Source organism: Odontesthes bonariensis, chromosome 15, assembly GCF_027942865.1.
Source record: "Odontesthes bonariensis isolate fOdoBon6 chromosome 15, fOdoBon6.hap1, whole genome shotgun sequence".
Taxonomy (NCBI): domain Eukaryota; kingdom Metazoa; phylum Chordata; class Actinopteri; order Atheriniformes; family Atherinopsidae; genus Odontesthes; species Odontesthes bonariensis.
The window spans coordinates 32,556,450-32,580,185 of NC_134520.1; the positions used below are offsets into that span (position 1 = coordinate 32,556,450).

A 23,736-nucleotide genomic window follows, 5' to 3' on the forward strand; every position below is an offset into this window, starting at 1 on the left:
GTCCTGACATCAGTCGGGAGATCGTTCCACCATCGGGGCGCCAGAACAGAGAAAAGCCGTGACCGTGTGGATCAATGCCGGTTTGGCAATGGTATTATCCGGGACCTATCCCGGCCCAAACCATCGACCTAGGCTGCTTGGCCCATGGGGAAAATAGTTGTAACTAATTTTTGTCACTTATCTTATTCTTGCATTAATATCAATTTAACTGTAGTCTGCATAAATTCACCATTGCAGCGCAGCCACCTGCTGCATCACAGCAGATTAAATAGGTTCTACCATGTAAGGGAATTCTCTCCTCCCAAATGTTTCAGATGGTTTGGCCCATGGCTCGTCTTTTAAAGAACAATGGCGCGAAACAGAGCGCGTCAGTGATGGAGGGTAGAAAGAGGCCAGGTGGAACAGAGAGGGCTAAGCTCAAAAAAAGACAGGAGGTGGCAGCCAAATGTGCCAAATTGACAGATATCTTCTCAAGACAAGCTGGTAGGTTACTGAGAGATATGGATAATAGGCCTGGTTGTGAATTTGATCAAATAGGCTATAACGTGGCGAACGTTTGCAATGTCAACTCAACTGTCATCTGACAGCTTTTGTTGTTAAATATGTAAAATCTCACAATTTATATGATTTAGAAGTGTATTCCTATATTCAAAGAAGAACCGAACACTTTCTTTACATTCCAGTTCTGATGAACAATTGCTTAACGCTTTATCACGCTTTATCTCCTCATCAACTGTAGCCTGCATTCCCACAGGCGCGCACATGTGGTTACTAACGCAATATTAAATAGGGGCGATCACATTTGTTGTTTGATATTTGTTATTAATTCATCTCAAACATGCAATTAAAATAAATATAATTATTTAGAAGGGCTGTATGCAAATATTGTACATGGTTCGCGTGCGCAGGGACAGGGGCAGTATGGCAGGGCAGGGGCAGCGCGAGCACGTTGGGGTGTTTAGTTGCCTTTTTTAATTACTGGAGAGTCTGCACGCGCGTTCTATCCGCGGGAATCAGCATCATGTTTCATGTTCAAGCCTTCCCCTCCTATTTATTATAATGTGAGCTGAGCCCGCTCACGCCCGTGCAAGGAATAGACTGTTCTATTTTCAAGTTGCAATGAGCACTTATCCGGACACCGCGCGGGCACGACGCTTTGATGTGAAAGGAAGAATCTGTTTTCTTGTTGATTTCTATCCATTTCGGACTGAACACGAATGTTTTTTGTTTGTTTTATCTTTTTTCATGGACTCAAATTCCTCCTCCATATCAGAGTGGCCTGAATTTGAATTAAATTCCTGGACTGAGAAAATGGCCCACCCCGGCCCTGGTGTGGATACTGCGCAGGGACCACTGAGTGAGGGGGCAGCCGGTCGCCTGGAGGCCGCAGAGCGAAGCGGTCGGGCGGGGGTGTAGGGCTCGACCACAGCCTGGAGGTATGAAGGAGCTGTTCCTTCCACCAGAGTCTGAAACTGGATGCTGCAGCTACAGGGAGCCAGTGTAGAGAGCGGAGAAGGGGAGTCGAGTGGGAGAACTCGGGGAGGTTGAACACCAGACGAGCGGCAGCTTTCTGAACGAGCTCCAGAGGTCTGATGGCAGAAGCCGGGGCGCCAGCAAGGAGGGAGTCACAGTAGTCCAGTAGTCTGAGAACTTCCAGAAATCATCCTCAGCTCACCGTAACATCCACACATGCAAGTTAAAGCTCCAACATGCAGAGAAGGAGCCAGATGTGAACCTGATCCGTCTTCTCTGGACCAAAGTTCATTTAAAATGGACAGAGGCAAAATCATGGACGCACATCTGGGAAGGCTCCATCTATGCTGAAAGTTATACCCATCCAGCATCTCTTCCAACAGCATGGCTCTGTGGTAGAAGACTGACCTGCCTGCAGTCCAGAACTTTAACCAACAAAGAAGAGCCAGGAATCCCAGCTGGAATCCTCCATCAGACAAGAATGGGACACAATTTCTCCCCCAAAGGTCCAGCAGCCGGTCCCCTCAGCTCCAGATGTTTACAGACTGATGTTTAAAGAAGAGGGGACGCTACACAGTGGAGATTTATTCGGTTTTAATGTACATTTTGTGAAATTGGGGTTGCATCAAAACCCTCTGGTTTCCACGGAGGCTCCGTTTTCTGAAGCCAGATGTGAACCTTTTGGACACAGATGATACCAGTCTGTCAAAGACCTGTGGAGAGATGTTCTGCCTCTCTTCACACATGATTCCTTTCAGCTGCTCTTTGCTGGCTTTGTTCCACTTTCTGTCAAGCTTTTCTTTTTTTTAATGGGACGGGGATTCATCTTTTTTTTTATTGATGTTTTTTTTCAGATAGATGCAAAAAACTAACTGTTACATTATTACAGTTACATGGTAAGAATAGCCAACAATGTATTCTTTTCAGTATCTGCCCAGTCTTTTTTTTTTCTTTACAAACAGATAAATAAAGCAAGAAAACAAAACTACAGTCCAGCAACAACATGCACATCAAGCCAGACTTACAACACAAAACCTAGATCAACAAAACAAAAAAACAACACCCTAGGAAGTCTACATAGCATACATATCCTGTACCTGAAAAAAAAAAAAAATATATATATATATATATATATATATAGATATATATATATATATATATTACTTCATTAAATAGATCTTCCCTCCCAGCCACTCTATAGGTGACACGCTCATAGCTTGCCATTGAGCTTAGAACCTCTATCCACTCCTTAAAAGTGGACAAGATGGGAGATTTCCAGTGGCGTAAAGTTATCCTGCACCCTGTTATCATAGCTAAACAACACCATGATGGATTCATCTTTTTTTTGTTTCAGTATTTGGATAAAAAAAAGTTATTAATAGTTAGTAATTTAACTTCTGCACTGTGTCTGCGTTGCTCTTATGGCTCCTAACTCCTGCCTCTGCATATGATGACTACTTCAGTGACGCTCTTCCACTCGACTTTGGCTCTAAAAATGTCCTGAATCGCAAACGTAAAGCAGGTATACTGAAAGTTTGATGATAAACAGCTGTGCAAGCTACTAAAACTGCACATAAATCACTGATTCCTCATTGAGAGAAGAATTTAGCAGAATTAAGAGTGACTTAAATATCTGAGTTTGGTCTTTAGAAAATTAACAGAGCTGAAAAATGAGTTTAGTGAGCACAAACAGTTGAGATTATCTTAGAAAACTGACTTGTGATGCGTTTCACAGCCAGCGCAGATCCTCCTCTGCAGGTTAATCGGGGTTTGATGCATGCTGAGTTGGAAGTGCGTCGCTGTGGGAGCTGAGAAAGATCTGTGAGGGTGTAATAACGGCCTCACAGAGGAGTCCCGTCTGTGGTTAGAAGTCAGGTCAGCGGGTGCGGCTTCACTTCTGGCTGTCCCGTGTTCAGGCGAGTGAGCAGCAGATGTGACGAGCCGCGGTGGCCGGAATCATCCGTGGGAATGCGGAGAGGTAAGCCGGGTCAGCTGCTTTCCGGGAATCGTCTCAAGAGAGAAAACTGACAGAGGCTGTGGGAATGTTTGAGGAATCCTGCAGCCCTGCCCTTCAGTTTGTGTTTGTTCCCTGTGAGCAACAACAACAACAGCTGTGAGTGTGTGTGTGTGTGTGTGTGTGTGTGTGTGTGTGTGTGTGAGAGAGAGAGCTGTCAGTGATGTGATGTCTCATTAGAACACAACCAAACCTACTCTCTCTGCACTCTTGACCTTTAACCTCACAGAGGTCAAAGTGAGAGTCGACTGTCTGTGTTTCATGTATCAGATGCTCTGATGGGATGAGACTGTTCATCTTTTAGCTTTCTGCTCCCACCCAAAGGTTTCTGAAACATTTACCATGTGCTGTCAGGGACGGATGCGCAGGTGTTACGCCCCTGAAAAAGGGGAAATAGAAGTACGACACGGACACGATGTAGCTTCAGTCAAGTCCAGTGTTGTAATGGACTAACGTGAGCCGCACGTTTCGTACACAGGCTGAACGAGGCATTAGCAATCATAAACAGATCCTCCTATCACAAACTGGTACTCAAAACTTACGGTAAAGAAAGTGAAACTTATGTAAACACGCAAACGCGGCATATTTTAATTTAAGTTGCATTTCCCAAAAACATTAAAGAAGTTAAATAAGACAGCATTTTAAACACAGATCGTCTTTTAATCCTCTTTACCCAAAAAACAATGGATTACTAATCTACTGATCATAATGCATTTTAACTTAGCAGTCTTAACTTTTCCCTTTTTCTTTTGTTTTTTGACATTTTTAAGTATCCATGAATTTAATCAATCCTTTAAATTTATTCAGGATTGCCTCATTTCTAACATCCTTACACAATCTTCCTGCAACACTGCCTTAAAACCATCTAAATGATGTGAGCGCACATATTACAGGTGTCATTAATGGCTGCAATCAGCAGCATTTCAAACCTAAAGACTTAAGATTGAGAGATTTTATTGTCATGTAGATACACAGAATTACTCCTCCGCTTTTAACCCATGAACACATGAACATGCACAGGGTCACACACTCATGGAGACAGAGGCCATATACACTGGAGTGGTGGGCAGCCAATCACAGCTCCCGGGGAGCATGGGGGTACGGTGCCTTGCTCAAAGGCCACCCCTCCACTCTTTTGAGCGGTGAGAGTGGGAATCGAACCGCCAAGCTTTGGGTTATTGGACGACCTACTCTGACCACCGATCCACGGCCGCCATTTTCTGCTTTCCTTCATCTTTCCACTCTGAGTTTTGTAGAGTGTAGAAAAATGAAACTTTATCTCAATTTTTGATGATACAATTGTGACTTTTCCAGATGTTTTACTGACTAAAAATGACTAAACTTCCATATTCCACATGCTGATGTTGTTGTTAGCTTCTTAACATTTAACATCTGTGTAATTTGTCCTCTTACAGCAGACGGTTTTTACATCCATGCCTTTTTTTCTTGGACAGCCTGCTCCAGCAGCGACTTGGTTTAGTTGTGTATTCTAATTATCTCGTTACCTTATCTTCATGCCTGCTGCTCGCGTTTTGACCCTCACATAACTCCACCGCGTCAGAATCCTTGAAAGTTTCCCTTTTCCGTCAGAAAGCTGCAACAAATGAGCGAATTGAATGAAAATGCAATATTTTTCAGGATCACAGAACTGGTAGAAAACACCAGCAGAGATTTAAATCATGAAGAGCAACTTTTAGCTTGTAGTTTAAACTACAGCAAAGAAATTAGATATTTTAATCTGCAAAGTATCTAAATCACAGGGGAAAAAAAGATGAACTTTCACTTGAAAAGTTGGAAATCGTCCCGTTAAATACCCGCAATGCAAAGCATTTAAGAGGAGAGCGGCACCAAACGTGCTGAACATAACTTATGGCATGTTAACGTGAGTCCTGCTCAGAGCAGCTGCCAGTGTGTTCACACTCCTCGACATGTGATACACTCTGTGGAAATGTGAGGGAAACTTTAAGCTGTGGGAAAGTAAAAAAACTCAAAACATGTCAGCAGCGTGGGAGCAAATATTCACATCTTTGGTCTTCTTTGACTGAGTCTGTGACTCAATTTTTAGCAGTAAAACATGCATCAAGCGTGAAGGCACACGATTAGAAATGAGTTTACACTGAATTAAATGATCAAAATACACAATAGACTGACATGTGGGTGGTCATACTCATGGGTAACATGCATTCAGATCTGAAAAGTAGCTTTATTTGTTGAGTGAAAACACTTTACAGGGTGAACAAGCAGCAGTTTAACATTAAAGACATGAGAGGTTGACACAGATTTCCTATTTTTCTGCACGTAAAGCCCAAAACTACAGAATATTAATGTAGCTGGTTTCCAGAAAGTAACAAAAATATGATTATCACTCTACAAATAAAAGTATGAAGCGGTATAAACCACAAATGTCTGAGTAAGAGTATTTCCGAGCACTTATTTTCAAACATACAATTAATGTTAATGTAGTTTATGAACACTTGAGCTGAATTCAGTACATGTGAGTATATAATCCACATGATAAAATGTCACTTGTTTAATGTGATCGCTTACAAAAATGGTGGCACGGTCCAAATTCCTTCACCTCCCGATCAAATGAATGGAGGCAAGGAGCGGAAGAGAGGAGGAGGAGGAGGGAAGAGGCTCAGCGTGCCGAACAACGAGCTCTTTATAACGACTGCCTGCTTTCATGGTGACTCATCATACCTCACAGTCCCGTCTGAGGCCTACGAGGGCCTGTGCTCGTGTTTGCTGAATGACACGCTGGGTTTATTGTTTGTTTGCACTTTAATAAAACATTACAAACAAGAGTACACTGGAAAAAATGCCCCTCCAAAAATAAGTTAAAAAAAACAACAAATAAAAGACGTTTTTGCTTGAAATAAGCAAAAAAATCTGCCAATGGAACTTGTGAAAATCGGCTTGTCAAGATTTCTTGATATAAAATGTGATATTTAGGACTTATGAGTTAAAAGTGATCTTGAAATTAGCTTAAAAACCTCTTCAAATGTCAAAAAAAGCTTGTTTCATATCATATGTGACTCAAAACAAGATGTTTTCAAGACTTTTTCATTTAACAAGATATTCCAGATGTATTGTCTTCAAACAAGTCCCTATTTCTGGCTGAAATAGTACTTGTTAGGCAGTTGTGTCTTATATTAAGTGTAATGAGATATTTTGACTAGAAATGAGACAAATATACTTGGTAAGACTTTGATTTTTTCCAGTGTGAGTCCTTGGATCTAAGAGCTCTGCTGGGTTTATATTCTCTGAACATATCACAGATGTATTTGGGGCCTAATGATATATATATAATATATGAGCACTCAGAAAAGGAGGTGTTGGCCCTCGGCATAAATTACAATAAACGTTAGATACGTTAGCATGCATGCTACAATCTGTAAGCAGGACCTGCAGATTTCTGCCGTTAAATGTTGTTTTTTTGGTGGTGATAATACTCCCAGAAGAGCAGAAAAGCTGCTAAGCGTGACACGTGTGTTTCAAGCCTCTCGCTCTATAATCCAAACAAAGGTAGGGTCCCAAGGAAAGCAAACACGAGTGCAGGTTACAGTTAGTCGTGGTTCTGTAGGCGGTTATTACGGAGCTGTGTCACATCCTGGGAGTTTTTACAGTACACCTGTTTTTTTTCTCCCAGAGTCCCGGAGTTTCCTGGAAAGCATGAACCACGCCGGCGGCTCCGCAGACGGAGAGCTGTTCAGATCAGAGGCGCCCGTCACTCCCGCTTCCTGTCAGAGGATCTTTGGCTCCATGTGCTCGGTGTCATCAGGCAGCCCCCTCCCACACACAGACAGGTACACACCTGGTGGCTTTCACAAGAGCCGCATTGGCAGAGCAAAATCAAGGGAAGAGACATTTTTACCACGACATACTAAAGTCCCCTTTTGCAAATATGCATTTCTACACATAAAACATCCCACAAAAAAAGAAACTACGGAAGCCCTAAACGGCCATAGGTACATACATTTCATTCAGATAATTAATTCGAGATTTCGAGATAACGAGTTAATTTACTGATGGTTTTCGAGGCCACTTTTTCTCCCCAGTCCGCCCTTGTTTATATGTGTTTATATGTATTTCTGGCAAAGGTTTTAACCCATTTTGACCCCCCGTTTCATTGAAAACTGAATAAAGTAGCCTATGAATCAAACATGGAATGTGGAGCGTTTGTGTAACAGTTCTGCTGTGGAAATGCACAAAGCAAATCCCGCTGGTGTGACAAGCATTTTGTTTTCTCGAGATAACGAGTTATTTATCTCGTTATCTCGAGAAAACGATAAAGGAACCTCTCGTGCATCATTCGGTAACCATGGAGACGGCCTGTTCCCCTCAGCTGGTCTCTGATGAAGTCGACTACATATCAGCAGGATCACTGAGGTGTAAACGCCTGCTGAGCTGCAGTCGAGCCGGCCGTCTCCGGCTACTTTATTCAGTTTTCAATGAAAGGGGGGTAAAAATGGGTAAAAACCTTTGCCAAACCTTTGGCGCTTTTGTTTTGAAAACAGGAAGTGAACCTACCCTCGTTGTAGCTAGCTTGAAACTGCCGTTTTGACAGGAAATGACGATCGGCGACGTCACGTTACGTTGCATCTTGGGCAGTTTGAGTATGAGTAGTAACCTCATGATGCATACCCAACATTTAGGAGAATCTAGTATGCATCCGGGAAAAAAGTCAGTATGAGTAGTAGGGGAGGTATGCGGTTTCGAACACAGCATTACTGTAGATGTTTAAAATAAGCCCACTAACTGGATTGAACTGGATTGTTTGGTGCAAAAAGCTTTAAAAACAGCCAGAGTTGCCTGAAATCTTACCACATTCACCATGAACCTGCAGCACATTCATTTAATAGAACACACGATCATAAATCAACAGATCTACTTGAGCTTTACTGATTGTGATCGTGACAAAGATGCTCTTGGTTACCTTGAACCTGCAGCTTTGTGAGCCTGTACTCTCAGATTTCTCTCCTGACAGAAGCTGCCTTCTGCTTTTTGTAGCCGATTTGTTAGTCATGACCATTGGACGGGTTGTGAATCTGCGTTGCTTTTCAGAGCAAAAGAAGAGTCGGTTTAGACCTCACTCATCAACGATTGTTTCCCCTCCATAAAAGTTATTATCGGATTGATTAGTCTTTGAATTATTCAGGAGTTGAGCAGTTTAAGCTGCTAAACGCCATCAATCGGAACAAATAGAAGTTTGATATTCGATTTGAAAGTCAAGTGAAGCTCCTGAGCTGCAGCTGCAGGATTTAATAAAAATGCAGGTGTTCAGAGCTCAGTATTTACAGCTTTGCTGGGTTTTTCGACGGGACACCTCTATGAAGCTGTGAAACGGTGCATTTTATTTCTGTTTAACACTTTTCTAACCGTGACCAAGTAGATATCTCTGTTTTACGGATGAGAGCACGTTGACAGCATATATTCCAGTTCAGTTCTAACACATGCTGGTTGTTTGATGGATACAAACGTGCTCAAATCCATTTTTAATCTAAGCACAAAGTCAGAAAACAGGGAATGGCTGTGTTCGAAACCGCATACAACAAACTACATACTTCCATTCTGCATACTGCATACTCATTGATCAGACAGTATGCAGAGCGTTTACCCACAATGCATTTCGCTCCTGCCTGAGCCGAAATCAGCCGGCCTGAAGCTGATTTCCCTTAAGCTCTAAACTCTGTAAACTTTAGCAACATTTGAAACATTTTCAGGTGAGAAAGTAGTCGTTTAGATCCGCAACGTGTTGAAAACCTGACTAAATACCGGCTGTTTACAATTCTGTTCCCACGAATTCGGCGCTGCTAAAGCTAGCCGCAGTGAGCGATGCACTTCCGGTTATTTTCAGAAAATAAAATACCCGTTGCCTTTTATCATAGGGAAAGCCATTACGATACAATTGGTGCTTTTGTTTTGAAAACAGGAAGTGAACCTACCTCGTTGCAGCTAGCTTGAAACTGCCGTTTTGACAGGAAATGACGATCGGCGACGTCACGTTACGTTGCATCTTGGGTAGTTTGAGTATGAGTAGTAACATCATGATGTATACCCAACATTTCGGAGAATCTAGTATGCATCCGGGAACTTCTCGCTTACTTAAACTCGCATACTAACTCAAAAAGTTAGTATGAGTAGTAGGAGAAGTATGCGGTTTCAAACAAAAGCCAATGTCTTTTATCCGTCATCCATTTTCCTTTTGGTTTAGGAGACAAAAACATTTTGAATGAACAAATGACTCAGATTTGTTCTGAAAATATCACTCCTTGTCCTCCCTCTGCAGCTCCACTCCTCCTTTGTGGCACGACCAGACTCCAAACTCCCTGAACTCCCCGTATCCTCCACAGCCATCACCCCCTCTTCCCCTCAGCTCCCCCAATGCCCACAGTTCTCCTCGGGAAGCTCTGAAAGGCCTGGGAAGGAGGCCAGGGGTCCGCACAGGGAGCGACAACACGGACCTGTCCTCGTTGTTGATGCTGAGAAACGGCGGCCTTGAGCACAGCCTGCTGGAGGCCGTGGAGGGCCTCGGCAGTCTGAACCTGGGGGGAGATCAGGGGCTGGCTCCGTTGCTGCCTGAGAAGAGAAGAGGGGGTGAGGGTGGAGAGATCAGCTCACGCTCTCCTACTCTAAGTGGATTCTCCAGCCCTCACAGCGGCAGCAGCCTCAGCATCCCCTTCTCCTCCTCTCTGACCCCCGACCCCCTCAGAGGACTCGGTGGGGCCCAGTCACCCGGAGCAGGTATGTTCTCCCAGTTTGATTCTTCTGCCTCTTATACAGTTATTACATAATGTATTTTTTTTTTAAGAGCTGGGCAACGATTAAAATGTTTAATCTAATTAATCACATGATTTCCCTGATTAATCACGATTAATCGCATTTGTACGCAAAATCCAAAAATGAATCAAAAAGTAGTGTATAGCTTTTAGCATTTAGCTTTATTTTAAATGTGCTGCCATATGAATGAAAGTGCCATAACATTTGTTGTGCAAACACACTTTTAACATCAGCTTCTTTCTGTAGTTTTTATGTAGAAGCCTCGCTCCACTGTCTGTTTCCTTGAATGACTTGCTGCTATCAGTTGTGTGTTTTGCCTTTAAGTGATATTTTAGACTGGAACTACTACGCTGAGAAGACAATTCAACTTGGCAGTGTTTACAGATGACTTTGGTTCTGTCGACTCCGCCGTCTGGAAGAACTTTAAAATGAAAATGGCCGAGTAAAAGTTCCGTACCCTTCTCCATGTTTGGTGGATCCGCCGATTACTTTCTTTTCCTGTTCCACAGCAGACAGCAACAGACTTTTACAAAATAAAAGCCTGTGAGCGACAGACTTTTACAATAATAAAATAAATAATCAAACAGGGGTGGTCCGTGGCATAGTGTACAAGAGGCTATAGTCCTCGCTGCAGCTGGCCCCGGTTCGAGTCCCGCATCGGACGGCCCTATACTGCGTGTCGTTCCCCCTCTCTCTGCCCCCTGTTTCCTGTCTCTCTGAACTTTCCTATCCATTAAAGGCACAAAAGCCCCCCAAATTATTACTATTTTTTTTTAAATTTAGAAAAAAAAACAAAAAACATGCGTCAATGCGCGATAAAATATTTATCAGCGTTAAATAATTAATGCGTTAACACGATAATAACGAGTTAACTCGCCCAGCCCTTATTTTTTTTAGCACCATCAACAGCCTAGTTTTACGCGGTGGAGCAGCTAAACCTCACAGTGTTCACACCCCATCCACAAACATACAAAGTTACGAACTCACGACAGTAAAAACATCATGAATTACATCATAAATATACTATATTCCAAATTTTAAGCATGTTGAGTGTGTTGGAAAAGAGCCTCAGGTACATGTAAACCACCCAAGTCTGAGATCTTAATTAGGCAGTTCAGGCTTCCCCCAACAATCCCCAAACGTGGGCTCCTTTAAAGGGATAATCCGGAGTAAAATGCCCTTTAGATCAATTTACGGGATGTTGGGAGTACATACGTTGAGTTGACATCAAAATCATGTCATTCAGATGTGTTTTGAGAATTTCGATTTGACCGTTTTTAGCGAAAAGTCTTTAGCCTGGAAGTGAGAGGGGTATATCATGTCACCGCAACAAAACGCTATTTTTATACCTCTTCTACAGCTCCAAACAACATAACACTTACGTGGTAGTGAGTAGAGGGTCCCTAAAGCCAAACCGAAGTGTCCCGAGGTCTTCATGTGGTCGGATATAGAGTCCAGAATGAATTTAATCAAGCCAGTACCTTTCCGGAAATGTGTCTGCTGCAGCTGCCGCTACAGACCGTGGTGATAGTTGGTTTGATATTGGATAATCGACAGATATTCACAATAAGGAAATAAGGTGTCTTTTTTTTCAAACCAATATCAAACCAACTTCACCACGGTCTGTAGCGGCAGCTGCAGCAGACACATTTCCGGAAAGGTACTGGCTTGATTAAATTCATTCTGGACTCTATAACCGACCACATGAAGACCTCGGGACACTTCGGTTTGGCTTTAGGGACCCTCTACTCACTACCACGTAAGTGTTATGTTTTGTTTTGAGCTGTAGAAGAGGTATAAAAATAGCGTTTTGTAGTGGTGACATGATATGCCCCTCTGACTTCCAGGCTAACGACTTTTGGCTAAAAACGGTCAAATCGAAATTCTCAAAACACATCCGAATGATATGATTTTGATGTCAACTCAACGTATGTACTCCCAACATCCCGTAAATTGATCTAAAGTGCATTTTACTCCGGATTATCCCTTTAAACTGCAGCCAGTGCTCAAAAAGCCCTTTTCTCAGGTCAAAATGTGATGTAAGAAATAAAAATGGAGGTCAGCTTGAGGTCTGGGTTGACAGAATCTTTTTACAGGTAGATTGAGCAAAATTCACCCACCCAAAAACTAACTAAAACGTCTGAGCTGCCTAAAACACGCTTCATCTTAAAGTTTATGCCTTTATTATAAACAGGAACAGAGATATGACTCAAGCTTTGATTTTAGCCATCTGTTTTATAGATGGTGCTGGCATTGCAGTTTGTTATTCCGTTACTCTGAGGAATGTTGCTTAGACTTAAGGAAAGCAGTGTTAAGGACACTTTTGAGGACCATCTGTCAATCCGTCCAACTAAAAATGAAATGATCCAAACGCCCGACTTGATGGTTTTATCATGTGTGCGTTCTGACCCTTAAAACGGTGTCCCTCAGTTTATTTTCTTTCCAAACCGGCCTGAAACCTAACAGAGAGCTCAAATCTGTGTCTCGCAGACTCCGGCAGTAAGCAGGACACTGTGAAGTTTGTTCAGGACACTTCCAAGTTCTGGTACAAGCCTGACATTTCCAGAGACCAAGGTAAATATTAACCTTGGAACAGAGAGCCTAACGGCCACTTGTGAGCAGATAATACACCCTTGTGCAAAGTTTTCCCCCCATATACAGTCAGAACATGTTTCTAACTTTAGCTTATCTCCTCTTCCTCCATCTGCCGACCCACTGAACAGCCATCGCTGTGCTAAAGGACAAAGAGCCGGGCTCGTTCATCGTCAGAGACAGCCACTCGTTTCGCGGGGCGTATGGATTGGCCATGAAGGTGGCGACGCCTCCTCCGTCTGTGCTGCAGCAGAGTAAAAAAGGTGGGTTGAAAATGCAAAGATAATATGGAAGTTTTTCTGTGCCATCAGAGTTTAAATACGAATTTCTAATATTGAATTTTTCACAGCTTCAAAATCAGACTTTGAATTTGAATTTGTGTAAAAAGATTCAACTTCAAAAAATTCAATGGAAAAAAATTCAGAGGAAAAAATTCAATTTAAAAAAATCAGTGTAAAAAAATTCAATGAAAAAAGATTCAACTTCAAAAAAATTCAGTGGAAAAAAATTCAACTTAAAAAAATTCAGTGGAAAAAAAATTCAATTTCAAAAAATTCAGTGGAAAAAAAATTCAGTTTCAGAATTTTTTTTTAGATGTTGAATTTTTTTACAATGATTTGTGTTTTTAGAATTTTTTTTTTTTTACACTGTTGGTTTTTCAAATTCAAAGTCTGATTTTGATGCTGTAAAAATACAATATTAGAAATTCGTATTCAAACTCTGATGGCACAGAAAGACTTCCATACAAAGACGTGCACGCTGCCCTGCAGATTTTTCTGGCTTTTTTACTGACGTTTCTGCAGTAGATCTGTCCAACGAGCTGGTGAGACACTTCCTGATAGAGTGCACGCAGAAGGGAGTCCGTCTGAAAGGCTGTCCCAACGAGCCGTACTTTGGTGATTTTATTTTTTATTTTTCATTTTTAATGCTCTAAAAATGTGAAGTAAATGCTGCAAAATGAAGCATTTGAATACATTCCCTGTGCCTCCATCTACTGGTCAGTACAATAAGGTGCAGCGGTGTTTTTTTTTCTCACCTGGCAGGCAGTCTCACGGCTCTGGTGTGTCAGCACTCCATCACCCCTCTGGCTCTGCCCTGCAAACTCATCCTCCCTGACAGAGGTAAACAGTATGTTTTTTTATCAGCCGTTTGGACAAAACTCACACTGAGCCGCGACTGTGAGGATTACATTCTTCCTGATGTACTTGAGGAGTTTGGGGTTGGAAGAACAAACTGTTATTCGGTTAGGAGTTGTCGCACCAGACTTGTGATAAATATGTAGAGCTGTGCAGAGGTTTTAGGCTCTAAAAGAACATTATTCTGACGTGCTTTGGTCAAAATGACAGTGCGAGACGCTGCAGGAGCTCTTTTTACTTTTCACTCTTTCTCAAAAGTGACCTATTGGTCAATATTTCACTGACGTTTGTTGCTGGTGGTGTCGTGATGGTGCATTTAAAAGTGCATCTAAGGCTCAGTTGTAGAAAGAACTGAATATTTACCAGCTTTTACATATGAAAAGATCCAAGGAAGCAGCACGAAATGAAATGTTCCACAGGACCAGATGCAGCTAAGTGTTTTTTAAAGTAAACTCGGCTCTTTTTTTTTAACGCACAGACCCGTTGGAGGAGCTGAATGATTCGTCGACGCAGACTGCAACAAACTCAGCTGCTGAACTTCTCAAACAGGGAGCAGGTAAAACATTCATGTCCGACTTCTGCAACACACACAGAGTCCCGCCTTTCTCTGAGTTCGCACTCTGATCCTCAGAGTAAAAGTCTAACTGAGGTGTGATTAAAGTCACATTCCAGACTTTGATTTAAAGTCATTTTCATACATTTCAGTTCCACAATGTAGAAATTACAACTCCATAATGTTTGGGACAAAGTAATGGGGGATTGTTGTTGTTGCTGCATATCCTTTACACACAATGGCTGTGTTCGAAACCGCATTCTACATACTCATCGATCAGACAGTATGCAGAGCGTTTACCCACAATGCATCTCGCTCCTGCCCGAGCCGAAATCAGCCGGCCTGAAGCTGATTTCTCTTAAGCTCTAAACTCTGTAAACTTTAGCAACATTTGAAACATTTTCAGGCGAGAAAGTAGTCGTTTAGATCCCCAACGTGTTGAAAACCTGACAAAATACCGGCTGTTTACAATTTTGTTCCCAAGAATTCGGCGCTACTAAAGCTAGCCGCAGTGAGCAACGCACTTCCGGTTATTTTCACAAAATAAAATACCCGTTGCCTTTTATCATAGGGAAAGCCATTACGATATAATTGGTGCTTTTGTTTTGAAAACAGGAAGTGAACCTACCCTCGTTGTAGCTAGCTTGAAACTGCCGTTTTGACAGGAAATGACGATCGGCGACGTTACGTTGCATCTTGGGTAGTTTGAGTATGAGTAGTAACCTCATGATGCAGACCCAACATTTCGGAGAATCTAGTATGCATCCGGGAAAAAAGTCAGTATGAGTAGTAGGAGTAGTAGGAGAAGTATGCGGTTTCGAACACAGCCATAGACTGCTTGAAGTCGGTGAATGATGACATCACCAGGTGCTTCTTCTCTGGTGATGCTCTTCAAGCCTCCACTGCAGCAACCTTCAACTCCTGCTGGTTCTGGGGGGTTTATCCCTTTAAGTCTCTCCTTCAGCACACAGAAGGCACGCTCAGCTAGATTTAAATCAGCTGACCGGCTCGGCCATGTTTCAGCTCTGTTTGGGATCATTATCTTGCTGCAGGATGAAGCTTTGGAGGCATTTACTGGAACTGGAGCAGATCAGATGTTTCTAACCAGTTCAGATTCATTGTGCAGCTGCCATCAGCAGCTCCATCATCAGTGAAGATCAGTGAGCCGGTACCTGTGGCAGCCATACATGCCCACATCATAACACCCCCACCACCGTGCTTAACAGAGGAGCCGCTATGCTTTGGATCTCTGGCTCTTCCTGTTGGTCTCCACACTTTCTTCCTGCCATCACTAATCTGATGCAGGTTCATCTTGGTCTGGTCTGTCCAGACCACCTTTTCCCAGAACTCTGCAGCTCCTTTAAGGACTTTTTGGCAAACTGTGACGTGTTCGTCCTGTTTCTGTGGCTAACTAGCGGTTAGCATTGAGCAGTGTAGCCTCTGTGCTTCTGTTCTTGAAGTCTTCTGTGGATAGTCGACTCTGACAAAGACATACCTGCCTCCTGAAGACTGGTTCTGACCTGTTGGACGGGCCTTTGAGGATTCTTCTCTCTTCCTTGGCCTACCAGTCCCTGTGATCACAGAACTCTTTCCTCTTAATGATCTTCCAGACAGCTGAGCTTAATCCTAAGGTTTGACCGACGTCTCTGAGGGTTTTATTCTTGTTTTTCAGCCTCATAACAGCTTCCTTAACTTTCATTGGACAGCTTTTCCCCTCATGTTGCACACATATAGACAAATTGTAGAAGCAAGCCAAAGTATCTTCTGCCTGCCCTGATGAAGCAGTGAAACACACCTGAGCAACCACAAACACCTGGAAGCACTGGAAAAAAATGCCCCTCCAAAAATAAGTAAAAAAACAACAAATACAAGACGTTTTTGCTTGAAATAAGCAAAAAAATCTGCCAATGGAACTAGTGAAAATCGGCTTGTCAAGATTTCTTGAAATAAGATATGATATTTAGGACTTTTGAGATAAAAGTGATCCTGAAATTAGCTTAAAAACCTCTTCAAATGAAAAAAAAAAGCTTGTTTCATGTGAAATATGACTCAAAACAATTTGTTTTCAAGACTTTTTCACTTAACAAGATATTCAAGATGTATTAAAACAAGTCCCTATATCTTGCTGAAATGTTACTTGTTAGGCAATTGTGTCTGATATTAAGTGAAATACTCAATGAGACAAATATACTTAGTAAGATTTAGATTTTTTCCAGTGAGCCAACATTACTGAGGGCACTGTACAAATCATTTGATTGCACGTGACGACACGACTGGTGGTAAATGTTGTGTCCGTACTTTTCTCTGGTTCTTTCGATCGATGCAGCGTGTAACGTGTGGTTCCTGGGCTCCGTGGAGCTGGAGTCTCTGACGGGACTCCAGGCAGTTCAGAAGGCGACCACGCTGACGCTCTCCATGGACCCTCCGCCGGCCTCCACCGTCGTCCACTTCAAGGTGTCGGCTCAGGGGATCACGCTCACGGACAACCAGAGGAAGTGAGTGTTGGTGCAGCCTCACACACACACACACACACACACACACACACACACACACACACACACACACGGAGGTTCAGGGGATTCAACACGTGTTGGTTTGTTTGACTCTGCAGGTTGTTCTTCCGGAGGCACTACGCCGTCAACACAGTTATCTTCTGCTCTCTGGACCCACATGGGAGGAAGTGAGTAAAACCACTAACATCACACCTTTTACCTACAAACATTTACTGTAAGACAGAGGCTGTGTTCGAAACCACATACTTCTCCTACTACTCCCACTACTCATACTAACTTTTTGAGTTAGTATGCGAGTTTGAGTAAGCGAGAAGTACCCGGATGCATACTAGATTCTCCGAAATGTTGGGTATGCATCATGAGGTTACTACTCATACTCAAACTACCCAAGATGCAACGTAACGTCACGTCGCCGATTGTCATTTCTTGTCAAAACGGCAGTTTCAAGCTAGCTACAACGAGGGTAGGTTCACTTCCTGTTTTCAAAACAAAAGCACCAATTGTATCGTAATGGCTTTCCCTATGATAAAAGGCAACGGGTATTTTATTTTGTGAAAATAACCGGAAGTGCGTAGCTCACTGCGGCTAGCTTTAGTAGCGCCGAATTCGTGGGAACAAAATTGTAAATAGCCGGTATTTTGTCAGGTTTTCAACACGTTGGGGATCTAAACGACTACTTTCTCGCCTGAAAATGTTTCAAATGTTGCTAAAGTTTACAGAGTTTAGAGCTTAAGTGAAATCAGCTTTTCAGGCCGGCTGATTTCGGCTCGGGCAGGAGTGAAATGCATTGTGGGTAAATGCTCTGCATACTGTCTGATAGATGAGTATGCAGTATGAAAGTATGTAGTATGTAGTATGTAGTATGTAGTATGTGGTTTCGAACACAGCCAGTGTCCCCGTCTGCTGGAGGGCAATAATGACTTCTGGAGGATCTTTAGAATCTGTGCCATTTAAAATCATCATCAGCTGATGTGTTATCAGTTTTCAGGCTGTCCTTCCCTTTCAATGACAGCTACCTTTATTCTATAAGTTAAGTTAGGTTAAGGTATCTCTGTTTACCAGCGTTACACTTTGAAAAGTTTTATTTTCCCTGAAAGTAATCCCTTCATGCAATAAAATGGCTCAGGTTGAAGTAAATGTGCTCGCTGGTCTCTCTCATCAACGCCGGGCTGAAGCTGTGCGGCTGGAGCGAGGCGAACGTGATGGCGATTAACACTCAGGAAACTGTGATTTTTCAGCGAGGAGAGTAAAACCGAGAGGTGACAACCTCAGCTGTCTCCAAAACATTTAAAAAAAGGTCTTATTTCTAGGTAAAGATAGGAAATAAATCTTTTCATCACGTGATTGGACATTACTTTCTTCTGCCTCCAGACTCTCTTAATTAACAACAATCGGTTGGATATAATCTGGCCTCACCTTCGCTGTAAATGATTGGCAGAATAAGTAATGATCATTCAAACAACCAGTCCAAATACAGACGTATAGAACAGTTCAGAGAAAAGTTTACTCTAGTTTTCAGACAAAACTCTTTTCTAAGCTGGACCCGATGTTTTCAAAGTGTCTATTTTCACCCAAACTGCCTCCGTTGAACATAATTAATCAAACTAAACAGTGACAGAAACCTGACAGAGTAAGGAAATTGTTAAAGGCAGCAGCTGAATCCATGCATTCCAGTTGTTGATCCACTGGATTATTCATTTATTCAGTGATAAACTGCCTGTTCTGACTTGTTGTTACACCTTTTACTTTCAGAAAGCCCTGAAGGTAAACTTCTGCCTACAGTGATTAACGGGAATTAAAGAACAAGTTTTTAATTTCTGAGTTTTACTCTGATCCGGCAGAAGTAAATAATCCTGATAGAACAATCAGAGGTTGGATTAGCACACATATTTGTGTCTGTAATAGAGCCACACCGATCCTTTCAGTGCCATGTAACCCCACTCAGACGGTAGAAGCTGTTTTTAATCCGTCTAATTCCTGTTAAACTGTGACAATATTCACCTTTTCTGTACCCAACAGGTGGACAAGAGACAGCGGCTCCACTGCAAAGTAAGTACACCTCAGAAAAATCTTCCCCTTGGACATTTTCCTCTGAATCAAAACGGTGTTGGTTTAATTTTTTCAAAAAAAAATACAGCACGGACTATTGAAGCAATAATTGGGGAAATTTTGTCATGAATTTCTTCCTCAATTTAAACTGAAACTAGTTTAAAAAGTGTTCAGCAGCTTGGAAACATCAGGTTTCACATTGAGTTCTGTTCACATGGCCTCACAGGATCGTAGTAATCTTTAAAGTAGCCATTAACAACATGCTACATGCAATATTACTTCAACCGGACTTTTTAATAAGCATAGAAATGATTTTAAATTTGTGGTTGTATGCAACATTTTTGGTGTCAGAGTGTGCAGGGAGGAGGCTGAGCCAAAAGTGCCATAATACTCCTCTACATTTAAAGGAATCACATGAAAACTGTGCTTTTATGCTGCTAAAATGCACGAAACCCTGTGCTTTTATGCTGTTAAAATGAAGGAAACCCTGTGCTTTTATGCTGTTAAACTGAAGGAAACCCTGTGCTTTTATGCTGTTAAACTGAAGGAAACCCTGTGCTTTTATGCTGCTAAACTGAAGGAAACCCTGTGCTTTTATGCTGTTAAACTGAAGGAAACCCTGTGCTTTTATGCTGCTAAACTGAAGGAAACCCTGTGCTTTTATGCTGCTAAAATGCAGGAAACCCTGTGCTTTTATGCTGTTAAAATGAAGGAAACCCAGTGCTTTTATGCTGCTAAAATGCACGAAACCCTGTGCTTTTATGCTGTTAAACTGAAGGAAACCCTGTGCTTTTATGCTGTTAAACTGAAGGAAACCCTGTGCTTTTATGCTGCTAAAATGCACGAAACCCTGTGCTTTTATGCTGTTAAAATGAAGGAAACCCTGTGCTTTTATGCTGCTAAAATGCACGAAACCCTGTGCTTTTATGCTGTTAAAATGAAGGAAACACTGTGCTTTTATGCTGCTAAAATGCAGGAAACACTGTGCTTTTATGCTGCTAAAATGCAGGAAACACTGTGCTTTTATGCTGCTAAAATGCACGAAACCCTGTGCTTTTATGCTGTTAAAATGCACGAAACACTGTGCTTTTATGCTGCTAAAATGCAGGAAACACTGTGCTTTTATGCTGCTAAAATGCACGAAACCCTGTGCTTTTATGCTGTTAAAATGCACGAAACACTGTGCTTTTATGCTGCTAAAATGCACGAAACACTGTCCTTTTATGCTGCTAAAATGCAGGAAACACTGTGCTTTTATGCTGCTAAAATGCAGGAAACACTGTGCTTTTATGCTGCTAAAATGCAGGAAACACTGTGCTTTTATGCTGCTAAAATGCACGAAACCCTGTGCTTTTATGCTGTTAAAATGCACGAAACACTGTGCTTTTATGCTGCTAAAATGCAGGAAACACTGTGCTTTTAAGTCCTCTGGCCAGGCACATTAAAACTCCAACTTTTTTTGGCGGTGAATAGCATCGCTCTAGTGAGTAACATTAAAATGCCACTTTTTATGACGCCAAAAGACCTGAAAAAGACACCACTTTTTACGGACTTTTCTCCCCGAGGCAATGAGTCTTTCCCACCGGTATGTTCAAAGTTTCTGTATCCAGTTAGTCAAGTAGAGGGAAAAACCATCAGAGTGCCTGTTGTTGGGCTGTGTTGTTTTTGTGGATTAAATGTGAATTTTCCGGCTTACAGAGGATAAAGTTCGATTTCCCGGGCTTGGATCACCTTGCCTTGTCTTTTTAAACTGACCTGCCCTGTATCAATGACTTTTGTTTTGTTTGTTTTTGTGTGCCTGACTTATTTTCCCTGTCGATTTAAATGTTAGTCATCCATCCTCAGGAGCAGTATCTACAGTAATGAGGCAGAAAGAACCACAAAGAAACTGATGAAATCTCTGTGTTTGCTTCCATGTTAATGTTTAAATGTAAAGTTCTGATAGCCAAATAGCTTTATAGCATGACAAACAATGAGACAGTCTGTGTCATGTTTGATCAGATTGTTTTAAAGCATCAACATCTGTAGTCCTCAATTAGGTCTCTAATTAAAGATTAAAAGGTATTTTTTCATATAAAGGTTGAATCAAACTTCTTTCTGACACGAGGTCAAGCTAATATTCCTTTCTCCGTGTCTCTGTCTTCCAGGATCTTTGGATTTGTAGCCAGGAAATCTCAGAGTGAGACTGAAAATATTTGCCATCTGTTTGCCGAGCACGACCCCGAGCAGCCGGCGAGCGCCATCGTAAACTTTGTCTCAAAGGTCATGATTGGCTCTCACAAAAAGTGAAGGATTAAGGACACGAGCTGGGCAATTATTTAAAGAGAAAAACTGGACCAAGGATCAACTAAAAAAAAACAAAAAAAGAGCCAAAAACACTCCAGCGTCTGGACCTGCAGATCCTGCTGAATGAACTCTGACTGCGCTGCAGAAGGCCGCCACCAGAGGGAGCCACAATTCCGATGTACAAGTTTGTTTCTAGAACTTTTTTGGAGGAAAAAAAAAAAAACATGTAGAAAATCCCAAACTTTTTCACAGAAAATGTCGAATGAAAGTAAGTTTAGCTTTTTCCACAGTTTGACTTCTTGCTCTAAACGTTAAACAAGCAAACGCTCTGAGGTCACTTGTTGCTGGCGGTCAAAACTGTCCAATAAGACGCCTTCACGTCTTATAAACTTGGATTGTTAGATATTCTTCACATGGACGGATCTTTTTAATTCTAACTCTGGAATCATATGTGTAAATCAGCTTTCAGCACCAGAGACCGGTTTGTTGTGTCGAACCGAAACCAACAGCCAACTGTTTTATGACGTGGTTGTACTTCAGATGGATTTATTGAGTACTGTGATATTTATCCTTTATTACGGATGTGTGAAACTCTCTTTCTTGAATATATCTGCCATATATTTTTGTATATTAACACATACTGTACATTAGGATAAAAGGAAATTATCTTGCATATTGTTCTGAAAGAATATGATGAGTTATTTTGCATAATCTACATACGTGTATTTGTTGTATTACTAATATTGTTGTCAATATGTTCCTCTACCCTCAATACAGAAATGTGTACAGCTCTTTTCTCGTCCACCCTCGCATTACTCCCTCTTTTCGCAGATTTTTACATTTTAATTAGGGCTGGGCGAGTTAACTCGTTATTATCGCATTAATTATTTAACGTCGATAAATATTTTATCGCGCATTAACGCAGGTTTTATTATTTATTTTATTATTGTAAAAGTCTGTTGCTCACAGGCTTTTATTTTGTAAAAGTCTGTTGCTGTCTGCTGCGGAACCGGAAAAGAAAGTAATCGGCGGATCAACCAAACATGGAGAAGGGTACGGAACTTTTACTCGGCCATTTTCTTTTTAAAGTTGAATTGTCTTCTCAGCGTAGTAGTTCCAGTCTAAAATATCACTTAAAGGCAAAACACACAACTGATAGCAGCAAGTCATTCAAGGAAACAGACAGTGGAGCGAGGCTTCTACATAAAAACTACAGAAAGATGCTGATGTTAAAAGTGTGTTTGCACAACAAATGTTATGGCACTTTCATTCATATGGCAGCACATTTAAAATAAAGCTAAATGCTATAAGCTATACACTACTTTTGGATTCATTTTTGGATTTTGCGTACAAATGCGATTAATCGCGATTAATCAGGGAAATCATGTGATTAATTAGATTGAATATTTTAATCGTTGCCCAGCCCTAGTTTTTTAGGGATAGTTCGCCTCTTTTGACATGAAGCTGTATTCAAATTCAAATTCAAAATTCAAAAATACTTTATTTATCCCAGAGGGAAATTAAATGTTGATGTAGCTCAATTAAATCAAGGAGTTATTATAGATGCTGATGGCTGTGGGCAGGAAAGACTTCCTGTAGCGGTCCGTTTTGCATCCAAACTGAAGAAGCCTTTGACTGAAGAGACTCTGTTTTCCAATAACAGTCTCATGGAGAGGATGTTCAGAGTTGTCCATAATTCTCTTGATTTTATGCAAAATCCTTCTTATGACATCCCATATCAGCAACATCATTTATGGACATCTTCATGTCAAAAGAGGCGAACTATCCCTTTAATGTGAGGTCAAAACATGTCTTCATTCAGGGTGAACGGCTCCTCTTTGGTGCGTTTAACAGTTCTGCCAATAGATGGCAGTAATCAGCCACCAGAGTTTTACAGGGAAGCCAAAAGTTTAGAGTAAGAAAAAAATTCAGTTTCTGGTTGGATTTCGAGTGGGATCAGAGCAGGAAAGTGTAGCAGAAGAATCAGACGTGCACAAAGAAGCCTCATCCTGAATAAACCCTGCAAAGTGTGTCCCAGTTTTTGTGTCTGAGCTGGTGTGTGTGTGTCTGAATGACAAAGAGAGTCTCCTGGCTGACAGAGGAGGGTGGTTTACATGGCGGATGGGTCTCCAGGTGCCTCACAGACTGACTGACGGCCGTCTGGCTCATCAGATAGCAGCTCAAAATGAGGCTCTATTCAGGCTCCTGGTCTCTGTGGGGAGCTTCGAGGAACTGGAAGTGGGACAGAGACGTGGGGACGCGTCGCCTTCCTGCAGCCTGGGGTGACAGCGTGGAGGCTGGGGGGGGGGGTGCAGTGATGGTGTGTGCACGTCTGTGTGA

General features: G+C 41.9%; 1 protein-coding gene across 1 annotated transcript in view; it reads left to right on the forward strand.

The window, feature by feature from the left end:
- The window catches only part of LOC142399996 (tensin-3-like), a 63,723-nt gene extending 41,536 nt beyond the window's left edge, over positions 1–22,187 (forward strand). The window contains exons 16-26 of the mRNA XM_075484555.1: positions 7,137–7,293; positions 9,777–10,231; positions 12,758–12,841; positions 12,991–13,122; positions 13,663–13,755; positions 13,903–13,980; positions 14,474–14,551; positions 16,875–17,043; positions 17,160–17,228; positions 19,081–19,110; positions 21,258–22,187. Of these exons, the coding sequence (XP_075340670.1) occupies positions 7,137–7,293; positions 9,777–10,231; positions 12,758–12,841; positions 12,991–13,122; positions 13,663–13,755; positions 13,903–13,980; positions 14,474–14,551; positions 16,875–17,043; positions 17,160–17,228; positions 19,081–19,110; positions 21,258–21,399 (1,487 nt within the window). The 3' untranslated portion in view covers positions 21,400–22,187. The remainder of the gene's footprint in view (positions 1–7,136; positions 7,294–9,776; positions 10,232–12,757; positions 12,842–12,990; positions 13,123–13,662; positions 13,756–13,902; positions 13,981–14,473; positions 14,552–16,874; positions 17,044–17,159; positions 17,229–19,080; positions 19,111–21,257) is intronic.
- Positions 22,188–23,736: the final 1,549 nt, after the last annotated feature.